The sequence below is a fragment of the Nestor notabilis genome, unplaced genomic scaffold (genome assembly GCF_000696875.1).
Source record: "Nestor notabilis isolate BGI_N333 unplaced genomic scaffold, ASM69687v1 scaffold4940, whole genome shotgun sequence".
NCBI classification, from domain to species: domain Eukaryota; kingdom Metazoa; phylum Chordata; class Aves; order Psittaciformes; family Psittacidae; genus Nestor; species Nestor notabilis.
In genome coordinates, this window is record NW_009909602.1 from 34210 (window position 1) to 46031 (window position 11822).

An 11822-nucleotide genomic window follows, 5' to 3' on the forward strand; every position below is an offset into this window, starting at 1 on the left:
GAAAGGAAATCACAATAGATTAAAAGGAAACCAGGTTAATGGGCAGCAAATCGATGTCCATTCAGCCTCAGACGTTTGTGAAAATAAAGGATTATGAAGAATTATTGCCAGGTGCTGGCTGCATGAAGACCTTTTGTGGCATCTTTGTCTTCTTTAACAGATAGTTATTAGAGGTCTAAGAAAAGCTCTTGGTGTCAGGAGCCAGTTGTATTAAAAATAAGCAGAAGTTACAGTGCTGTAAGATGTTGCATTCTAGATTTTGTACTAGTTGCACATTCAGATTATAAGTGTCTTGTTTTTTCTTTGAAAAATTCTATTTCTAGTTTAAAATAATGTGTGTCTGTGATATCTTGAGGTTAATGGAGAAAAGGGATGGGGCATGGTAGGTTTTTCTTTCTTTGTCTGCTTATTACTGCAGCCTCTGTCTTGCCATCTTCACAGGACCTTAGAGCCAGAGCTTTCAGAGTAGGTGAACCTGTGTCCAATTTGAACTGAGTGAATCAAGGGCCAGGAAAGGAGACTTAAGCTCAAGAAGGTGAGTTTTTTATGTCCAGAGCCTTTCAGAGGCCAGCCTCACCACCAGAATATAACTGTATTGATAACAAAAGTGGTGATGCAACACAGTCAGTTGTAATAAACATCTGAAAACATTCCTTAGGGTTTTCTACTTGTAAATTTTCCCATATGTTTGTCACTTCATTTTTCACCATTAAAATCAATGGGCAAGCCTCCTCTTACCTATGAATGAGCCAGCTGTGTTCTTCTGCAGAAGGAAATGCATTATGAGTTATAAAGCAGGGAATGAAAAGATGAAGAAAAAGCAACTGGTTTTGATACATGCTGTAACAAGACCATGAATAGCTGCTTGCTGGCTCCAATCTAACCTTTCCCAGGGAGGGTCTTTCATCTCTGATGTGTTTCACAGTTTGTCTTTGGACAGGAAACTACCATTTAAAACAAAAGTCATGTTTGATGAAACTGTATAGGTTTTATTTACGGGGAGCAAGGGGTCACAAACTCGCATCGGTGTTACGAACTCTGCAAAGGATGCGTTGCACTTGAAAGCTCGGTGTTCGTGGTGGACATGACTGAGGCTTCATTTTCAACTGTGATGAAATCCATGTCCAGTGACTTACAGCGTTGTTAGCACTAAGTGCTTTGGGACTTAAAAACAGCTCAGCAGACAGCCACAACTATTACTGTCAGCAACAGAGACAGAACAGGACCGGGGCAAGAGGACACAGGCAGTGTTACAAGGCAACATTCCCAGTGATCCATGGACCCACTCTGCCCCAAACTACAAGGAAGCAGAAAATGAGCTGTGGCTGTTGCCATCAATTTTATGTGTTAGACCTACCTCTAATTAAACCAGATTATAAATTATGGTGTAAATCTGATTTTGCTTTTCAATTCTCTCAAAATTATGCTAACCTGTAGGAAATTCTGTCTTTTAAATCCCTGCTCCTGTTTTAACCTGAATTCTTTCTGCTAATTCAGAACCAGGCATGTTCCCCACTAAGATGTGCGTGGCGAGAGGCAGCAAAACAGAGACAAGCAGGAAACAGGAGCAGGTTGCCTTGAGATGTTCATGCACTGGGATCACTGTCACGGTTTGCAGTTAAATCTAGAGGGTACTCTGTGCTTATGATCTTGGCTTCTCTTTTGCTGCTGTTGAAATATTGGACATGTACTGCGTTTCCCAGCCAGCAAGTTCCCGTGTATGAAGAGGTTTTTTCTGTAAGTGGTTTTTCTTTTTTGGTCATAGACAAATGATTAACAGCGAAATCAATTGTGTCAAAGGTTGAGCAAGCTGTACCACATAACCGCATCTTGGGTTCACTCTGGGGCAAAGTCATTTGAAACAAAAAATAAGGCAAAAAAGGCAAACAAAAAGCTTCGCACAGCCTAAGCCATCTTTCCTAACAGTTTGTCCTCCATGTCTAGAGGGCAGTTAATCACTGGCTGTGTGTTCAGTAACTTTGAGTTAAAAAACTAGCTGCCTGAAACACAATCTTTTTATTGGGAGCAGATTCCTCCAAGGATTCAGTTAACGTGCTTCTCTGTGTTAAATTGTTATCACCAAGCTGCCAAACTGGAAAGATGCAGCAGTCAGTTGCTTATTTTGCAGAGACATGGCTCCACAGTCAGAATAATGTCATTTGTAAGGTAACTGTGGCACATTAAGAGGTGTAGTACTTGGCCAAGTAATGCTGTGCTTGTCACGTTTGTTTTGTATTAGTGAATATGATTAATTTTATATATAGCATCCATCATTCCCATCATGAGCAAATTAAAATGTATTTATTCTTTGTATCATCAAAGCCCTCAAAACCTTATTCCAGGGTGAGAGACTGTGCTGCCAAAAGCTATAGTTGCACACACAGAGTTGAGGCTATGTCTCTGCAAAGAACTTCTGCTTGTCCAGCACAGGAAGGGTAGGAAAATGCAATTATATTCATCATTTTGTTCAGGGAAGCACAGATTCCGAGAACTTAGATCCCCCTAAGGTGCTTATTGTAGGTTAAGACTGATTAGGAAAATGGAGGGAAAGACTGTTGTGTCTCAGGAGTAAAGCAGCTGTACCTGAAGTGAGAAGAGGTGGGATGTGAAGGCTGCCACAACAGGCAACTGAAGAAAAACTCTGCAAGGCTTTGAAGATCCCGAGCTTCCTTTGAAAGCCCAACTGAACTGATGGGAATCAGCTCTTGGTAAGTTCTCTGCCCCCGTTAGGACCATTTAAGAGAACACAGTAGCTAGAAAACACAAAGACATTTAATTTGACACGCTGACGGGGCTTGCTTCCAAGAGCTCAAGATTTGGGTGCATGGATCAGAGAAACCCTGTGGAAAGGCCCAGCCAGTGCCGGGGCTCTTGTCTTCCCCTGCAGCTACAGCCCAAGCCCCTGTGAGGGATGGCAAAGGGCATTCAGGGATGAAGGCTTTCCCTGAGCCATGAGAATGGCTGCTTCCTCTTGAAGACAGACATGAGAAGCAGAAATAAATGATTTTGCACTCCATTCCTAGAAAGCCTTTAGTTTACTTATCACTTCCCTCTTGCCAAGACTCGAGTATGTTTCATTTGTTGAAATATTCATTCTTCCCCATCCCTTGCAAGGATCATTCCAAATGAAAGCGTGAATTGCTTCTAGGCAGATCTTTGCTTCCTTCCCACTTGCCTGCAAAAAGCTGTGCACCAACAATTGCAACATCTACCTTGTGAACCTGCCAGGTGGTGGATCATCTGCTGTTTACAGTGTGGAGAAACAACCTGGTGATCAATCTTTTTCTACTTGAACCATTTTCAAAGCACCCCCTGGCAGACGGAACAGGGGCAGTGGTGGTTCTGAATTGCCGATGGTACCTTGGAGTGATGAGCACAGCACGCACCATGTTTGCTCCCTACCCTATCAAACTGTTGCTGCTTTACACCATGCTCTGCATCCTAACTGTTCATTGCTTTAGGTAAGTGAATGTTCCTGAAGCCATGTCTGTGAGGTTATATGATATAGAGTGAAAATCAGTACAGACTCTGCTTTCATGCTATATGGCACGTAATTGCCATCGTGAGTGATTTCTGTATTTCTAATGAACAGCAAAAGATGTTAGTTTTGAACTTAATGTAGTGCAATGTGTCTGGCTTTAGAAAAGTAATCCTATTTGATGAACCCAAGACAACAAACTGTTGTAATGTGGAATTCTGCTTGCAACATGCAACCTCTTCCTGTGCTATCTGCCCAACAGTGTGCTGGAGAGACAGGGGTTTGTTTCCTTTGAGTACATAAATGGCAGGAATGTGGCTGATGATTGTTTCTTTCTCTGCTAGCTTAATACATTTTGCTCTTCTAGAGGAACGTGGTCAATCACTGACTGCAATCTTCCAATCTAACTGTATTTTTCCACTGTTCTCTGAACTTTGTGCTCTGGTTTCATGCCTCAGTGAGCTGATGAGTTTTTGTAATTCCTATATTCTATCTGATTTTTAATATGCAGTAATGGGAGCCCCTTGCTGGGCACTAAATTGTACTTTAAGCTTCAGATGATGCTATTCCTTGTCTTGGTGGAAGAATTAGGAACACTGCTGTGGTAGTTTACTTGTCAAAGTAGGTATGAAAAGAAACTAATTGTCAACGTTTTACTAAAGCCTCCCACTTAGATTAGGTGCTACAAGGAAGCGTTTGTCTGGGACAAGGATTTAATCAGAAATACTGAATCTGCCAAAAGAGTAGTCAGCATTTTAGCTGTGGCATCATGGAAACCTAGGAGACAGTTGTCATGTAAGAGGGTGAGATGAGGCTGGGATTCAGGTTCGTTACTGGGATGAATGGGATTAATGAGTTAATGATTATTGTGAACTGAGAATAGAGTCTAAAACTAGCGGGTTTGGCCAGCTTGAGAAAAAAAAGACTGCTCAGCAAAGGGAGGTGTTTATGCCTGGGTTTCAAAAGTGCTGAGTACACACCAGCCGTTAGCATTGGGCCTGGAGTTTCTTACGGAGATGTCTGAACTTGGAGCTGTTCGTCGTCTACAGCAGTGAGGTACCAAAGTGCTGCCCATATAGCAAGCAGCAGGGAGCAATGGCACAAGGGCAGCAACTGATGGTGCAGATTTTACTGCTGGCCGCTTGGCCAGGTTATTTGGCAGGGCTTGCACAGCTTGAGATAAACCCTGCGTTGGTGGGACATGGGTTGAGTTTCCATGCTAGGGCAAACGTGTGTCCTGCAGTTACCCCTCCTGAGTGCTCTGCAGATTTACTCTTAGGGCAGTGGGTCTACTCTTGGGTATTGAAGAGTGGATTGGATTTCATACAGAATCAATAGCAGTATGAAACAAGTACTGAATCTAGAGGTTGCGTGGAAGATTTGATGATGTCTACAAAGCGTTAGTTCTCTTCGGTGTGCAGTTTTGCACAGGGGTGGGTAAGTTGCTCTGTCCTTGCAACTTGGGGGTTTCACATGCTGAAGCTCTCATGTTGAATGTAGTGGTGAAAAGGAGTCCTTTAATCTCAGCAGCACCGAGAGCGTGGCCAACAGCAGACATGCCCGGTCCGTGAGCGACCTGCCGCGGCCCCGTGACTGCGCGTTCTCTGCATGGTCCTCGTGGAGCCAGTGTGACCCCTGCCAAAAGAAAAGGGTGAGTGTTTGTGGTCGAGGCACAAAGCCTGAGGCAGAACCTTGTTTTTTTTTGTCCGTGAGGTTAAGCAAACAGAGGGGAGCTGCCAAGGAAGTGAGTATTTTCTACCTAAGAAGCCCCATCAAATGAAAGTAATGATCCCAGTAGTGTGAAGAGCAAAATCCCCATTGCTAAAAGGACCTCTGCTAACAAGTTGGAGAAGGCATTCCAAGGCTTAAGCGGAAATAGCCAGTGATGGGAGTTGGGAAGAGTGAAGCTTCATATCAAAGAGTTAATCTTAAAAGCTGGGATAAAAAGGAGGGCTAACATATTGGACGGAGTAATTGACTGCTTCACAGCAGTGTTGTGGGCGGAAAAAAATCCCTAATGATACAGAGGGCCAAGTAAATACACAGACAGAAAATAACAAGGGATGTCGTTACCAGTGCTAATTGAAAGAGAGGAGATGTAACTTGAATCCTTCCTTCCTCTTGCAAATGCTTGCGTTGCTGTGTCAGCCTCATTTAAACAACCAGGCAAAGAAAAGCAAGCTTTCCTTCATCCTTCCAGTCCTCAATCCTTCCTTAGTAGAATTGAAACTGTGGCAGATCAGAAACCTTTGAGATGAGGCACGTTACTAGCACTGCGCTTCTTTGCTGACACTTCTTTTTCTAACATGGCAGTGCTCTAAGATGAGATCTCCCAACACAGAGTTTGTTTTTTTTAACTGGGGAAGCATAAAATTCCCAATTTATGTGCACTTTGAGTCAATATTTTTTATTTCATCACAGTACAGGTTCGCCCGCCTGGAACAACCTTCTCAGTTCAATGGAGATCCCTGTGATTACACTGATAAAGAAACTGAAGACTGTGTTACAAATAACCCTTGCAGGAATAAAGTTAGATGTGATGGGTTTGTGTGTGCAGTTACAGGTAAGGGGTGAGAAGTGGTGGTGCTCAGGTGGCTTCTCTGTAACTACACTGAACTTTCTGCTTCTACAAGAGTTTGTAGGGCCGAAGAGATGTCAGGGGGTTGACCTGGGTCCATTCATGCTCGTGTTGTTTGTATCAGTGATTCTGAGTGAGCCATTAGCCAACATCTTTCAGTCTAAGCATGTCTTTAAAATCTCCAAATAAGAAATTAAAGCCCAGTTATGTCAGTAAAACCTGTAGGACAAGTGGATCTGACAGCAGCAGGAGAACATGCACTGGACATCCTTGACACATGCCCAAGAGCACAGTGGTTATGAGCGTGGTCCTCATGGCATTTCCCTCCATCTTTATTAGCAACTAATTAGTCAGGGACACAGTAGCATCATGGGGAAGCAAGGCAAGGTGTGAACCATCTCTGGCATGTTTTCTCAAAACTAAAAGATTTCAGCAACAATAAAATATCTTTTTTATACCTTTAATGAGGATGTTGATGTTTTTTATAGGTTGAACAAAGAATTATAAGATTAGGAAAGTTTTTAGCCAAACTGAGCAGCTGGAATTTGGTGATCCATGCAGACAGAGAAGAGAGATCTTCCAGCTAGATTTGAACCATACATTACAGGAGTGTTTTGTTTCTAGGCTCTGAGTCAGGGTGTGTGATAATAGGTTGTTTTATGAGCAATTTACACCTTGCATCCTAGGGAGATGCGTTGCACGGAGGCTGCTTTGCAATGGGGATGATGACTGTGGGGACCAGTCAGATGAAAAGAACTGCAAAAAAGTGTTTAAGAAATGCGACCAGAAGATGGAGCAATACTGGGGAATAGAGAATCTGGCAAAAGGGTAAGTCAGTGACCTTCATGAGAGGGTTTCTTACATAAGGATAAGACTGATCTTATGTGGCTTCAGACATATACATTGAACAGAGAAAAGCTGCAGCAATTGCTGTATCCAGGAGTTAGGATCTGACAGTCTTTGGGGTCCTGATCCAAAGCCCGGTGGGAAAATCCTTGTTGACTCTATGAGCCTTTTGGAGAGAAATGAGGTGAGTAGAAGTCCCAGATACACCCAGGGATACTTTTATACCCTGTGGAGATCATCAACTCAGTTCACAAATGTCCCGCAAGGGCCTGTGCGTGCTCTTTGTGTTGCGAAAACTTGGTGAGTGAAGAGGGAAGTGTCAAGATCGATTGTTTCTCTAATGTCTACAGGTACTTGCACTTAAATGAATCATTGGGAGAGTTTCTGTAATCCAATTGTTTTGCACAGATGTAAGTAAAGTTAGATTTTGGCCTCACGCAGTCTGTTGGAAGCAGGAAGGTCCTATCCTTTAGGAATTGAGGCTAATTCCAACTGTGGTTTTGAAACAAAAGCAAAGGAAGGTTTGCTAAAAATCTGAGGACGATTTTATATCATTCTTTCTAGAGTGATTTATATCAGCATTTTTGCTGTCTAGTGGAAGTTTTCCCTGCCCATGGCAGGGGGTTTGTAACTAGATGGTCTTTAAGGTCCCTTCCAATCCAAACCATTCCATGATTCTGTGATCTTGGATTGCCTGACATTGAAACCTGACTATGGATTTGTAATTTTGCATTGGTATTTTTACATTGGTTTGGGGGGAGGTCTAAATTTCTTGCACAACAGTGAGAGATGGTGGAACTTGTGTCCTTTTCATGAGTGGGGTAGGATTAACCTCCATGCTAGCAAACTCCAGCTTAGTGCAGATTAAAATCCAAGTCTGAATTGATCCAGCTTTTACAGGCTGAAACCGTTGCAACTTTCTGTGAGATCAGACTGTGTGAAAAGAGTTTTTTCCCATTCTGCTGGGAAAAAAAAAGAAATGCTTTTTACATTAAAAAAAAAAAGGAATATTGCAAGGAAAAAATGATAATTTCCTTCGTATTCTCTGGAGATGTGGCTGCTGCACATGTCATTGCTAATGCTTTGTACTTCTGAGTTTAATCAAAATTAAAAATAATGTTGGACAATTATAGAAACATGCTTCTCATCTCTTTGAAGCCACAATTGCTCAGTAATTTGCTTTCAGTGGACTTCCCTTCTTTTCAGATGATTCTAAAATTAGAGTTAATATTTTACAGCTTCAGAGTCATTATCATGCAAGTCCCTCTACCCAAAATAAGGAGAGGCACATCTAACAGAGAACTGGAGCGCTAATAGGGACACGACATGGGCTATTAGCAACTCATCTTCTTTTTGGTACATTTTCATCTAATGACTCTCATTACTATTTGGGGATGAGTTTGTGGAGGTGAGTGCCATGTCCTCAGCTGTGTGCTATGAGGGTGATGTGACGGTGTCCTGACAGTGAGCAATGGGAGTGATAGGAAAAGCAAATGATGGGGTTTAATCAGCTCCGCTAAAAAGGTTGCAGTGCTGCATCCTTTCTTAGAGCATCCTTTCTTAGGTTAAGATTACTGTCTATCATCCACTAAAAGGAAAAGAAAGCTTCCCAGTGTTTTCAAGGATTAGTTGGACAATTGCTTGAGTACCTTTATTCTTGTTCCCTGACAAGGTCTACTGAGCTCTGGTTGATCCTTGACCAACCTGGCAAAGGTTATGACTGATAAACCAGAACAAAGAAATGTGAATTGAAAGTGGATTAATGACATGGGTTGGCAAATCTGTCTTCGAAGATCCTGCTGGATTCTACTACACTAGCGTGGGCATTTGGGGATGCTCAGGGTGGGCAACCTGGTGGGACAGAGGCTTGGCTGGTCCAGTTCACTCTGCTCTTCCCACAGACTTCCAGTAAAGGCTACAGAAGTTGCGGGGCTGGTCACAGTAATCTCTGGTGTCATTTGTAGCTGGGTGGTGAAAATTACCTTTCATATTCATCGACGTGTCCGAATTTGACTCTCTTCTGCTTTCTTGTTAGTCAGTTTTTCTGGAGCAACTGGGTTGGTCAGACAGTGAAAGAGGCAAAACTGTCTTTTGGGGTTTCAAAATAAAGAAGTATGAAACAAGGAGCCCCCAGCCAAACAAAACAGTCTTTTGCCTTTCTCAGCCAAAGCCTTTGATCTTTACTTTAGAATCTATAACAACCTTAGCATTTTGCTGTTATGCTTCATGTACAGGTTAAATATCTTCACAAACAACTTGGAAGGATTAGTTCTTGATCACAGGTACTATGCTGGAGCATGTTCTCCCCATTATATCATGGACACAAGATTCAGAAAGCCATACAATGTAGAAAGCTACACAGCAGAGGTATGTGTCAGATTTGCCTGCAAATACACATGTGTATATTCCAATCAATTTAGTGCAATACTGATAAAGCTTCATTATTAAATCATTTTATAAAACATTACAAAGTTCGTGATACCAAATGGGATGAGACTGAATTAACCCTGCTTCTAGAACATCATCATACCCCATGTACTCTTCTCTATGAAGTTGGACACATCCCCTTATAATATCCATGTGCACTGGAATAGATGCAGTGTTCCCTTGGACCTTGTCATTGCAAACACTGAGATTAACCTTCCTGGTGCCATCTGTCCAGGAGGGCCAAAAAGTGCATCAAGAGCCAGGCTGGGAAAGCTGTCCTTGTACAACAGCCTAGGATATAGCCACACACCAGGCTTTGTGTGAAAGCTTACTTCTGTGGAGCATCAAAGCTGTATTTCAAATGTTATATGTTTGACCTTGATGTTCTTGATGACAAAGCATGGTATTTTTGAGTGTTGCCCACTAGGAAACCTTTTCCTTTCATAATTCATACTTTAATTGATGTCTGTGTTCGAGACTCACCTTCTTTGCATGAGATTGACATAGTAAGTAAAAGCCTGAGGTCATTGCAGTACAGAGGAGATAGTAGCTTTCCTGCTGCTGTAAATCAAATATTCTTGAAGTACCAGTGTTGCTAATAATAGTGCTTTGCAATTATACAAGACTTTTCATCTTCAAAGTGCAAGCATTAATTCACAAGTATATTTGTATCTGTATTCCTTCCCTATGCTTCAGGTATACAATTGCTATGCAGGAAATTAGATGTGTTGTTTTTGCTTTCTTTTTAGACCAAATACAATTATGAATTTACAATGACTGAATACGACTCCTACTCAAATTATGAAAGCAGTGTCCTGAAGGGAAAAGCTTCACAGTCTTCCTTCAGCTTTGGTATAAAAATACCAGGAGTGTTTGAACTTGGTTACGGTTCAAATGACAACAGGTTCAAAAAGTTCATTCAAAGGATGAAAAGGTTTTCTTCAACTGTAAGCACTGCTCCATTTAATTATCTGCTAACATATTGTCTGTATGTGTGTGTGTGTGTGTTAGTTTGATCCTCATCATCAAGTCAGCAGCCCTGACTAGGATAAATGTAATATTTCCTCCTGATGGGACTTTGCAGTTTGTGTTGGTCAAGTGTTTACAAAGGCCACAACAACTTCATCTGTGCTTACAGCAGCCAGGAGCTCTTCTATTCACCTATTGGCCAGGAACCAGACTGCCTAACCTCCAAAGTCAGCCACAATCAAGTGCAGTCGAGCTGGGTGTCCACATTTGGATGTTTGTAGTGAAGTCATTTAGAATAAAAAAAGAAATTAAGAAGCCAGTTCAAATGGACTTCCCTCCATACGGTGAACTCACCAGTAGGAGATGCACAAGAGACACTGCTAACAGGGTCCTGGTGCTGTACCCTGTCCATGCTATGCTGTGCACCTTGCCCTGCCAGCCATTAAAAAGTTCTTGCCACTGATACCAAAGCAGTCTGGTGGGTGAGCGGGTGCAACCAACACAGGCACTCCTCCGAGGGAATCTGCACGGGTAGAACTGGAGCTGAGCTAGTGAACACTGGAGCCCAAGGTACCCTCTGCCCTATGAGTGAGTTATAGAGATGAGTAGAAAAACCTGGGGTGAAAGAAGGACTAACAGGATTTCTGCACTTCCAGGAATTTCTGCACATGTACACGGAGTCTGGAAACCGGTCTGCCATGTGGATGGCTATTGTCATCCACACAACATACATCTATTTTATGGACAATGTTTAGCAGTGTCTGTGCCATCACTGCTGAATATCACCTCTGCATGAAGGGCCGTCCCTCTTTTAGGGGGATCAGCAAGGCAGGAGCTAGCACTTTGGTAAATCATAATGCAAACAGCATTGAACTGTGGGGCAGCATTGACAATAATGTAGAACAAAAACTGCTAGCGGGCCTTCCATGGGTTTAATTTTACACTAACACATCCCATTTTACTTTGGCTGATGTGGTCTGTCTGCTGAGTACATCATTCACCACATCAGGACACGCACAACACTAAATACAGATGGCACAATCACTTCCAGTCTCGTCTGCAGAGATTTGGTCTCAGCTGTGATCTGAGGCACACTTTAAGCTGGCTGGAGATGCTTTAATCTATAACTCCTAGGACTGTTTTATGAGATTTCGTCTGAGGTAGTGTGCAGCATCATTTGATTTCTCTTTTTTTGTCTGTTATTGCAGTAAACAAACCTAGCTCTTGTCAATGCTTTAATAGTATCACTGATCTATGTCTCTCCCCACAGTATAAAGTGCACTCGGGAATGGCAGAATACTCCTTGTTGCTATTAAACTTGTGTTTGCTTCCTGCAAAGAGGCATTTCCCATGACAAGATCAGGGGTGTATGAGAAGCATTTGCATATATCCATAAAGAAACCCAATACTAAGTCTTGATTTTATTATTTAAGCTACAAAGTTCTACATTGAACCCCCCCTTATGTGGTTGTCCTGCTGGCCAAAAAAAATGAACACTAAATCCTTTGAACATCACAAAATACC

General features: G+C 42.3%; 1 protein-coding gene across 1 annotated transcript; it reads left to right on the plus strand.

The window, feature by feature from the left end:
• Positions 1-3387: 3387 nt before the first annotated feature.
• Positions 3388-10276, plus strand: LOC104404088 (complement component C8 beta chain-like; the record flags this gene model as incomplete). Its single annotated transcript, XM_010012472.1, has 6 exons — positions 3388-3461; positions 4979-5129; positions 5900-6041; positions 6743-6884; positions 9137-9269; positions 10079-10276. Coding segments are annotated over exons 1-6 (840 nt in total), but the record flags the coding sequence as incomplete, so codon positions are not given.
• Positions 10277-11822: the final 1546 nt, after the last annotated feature.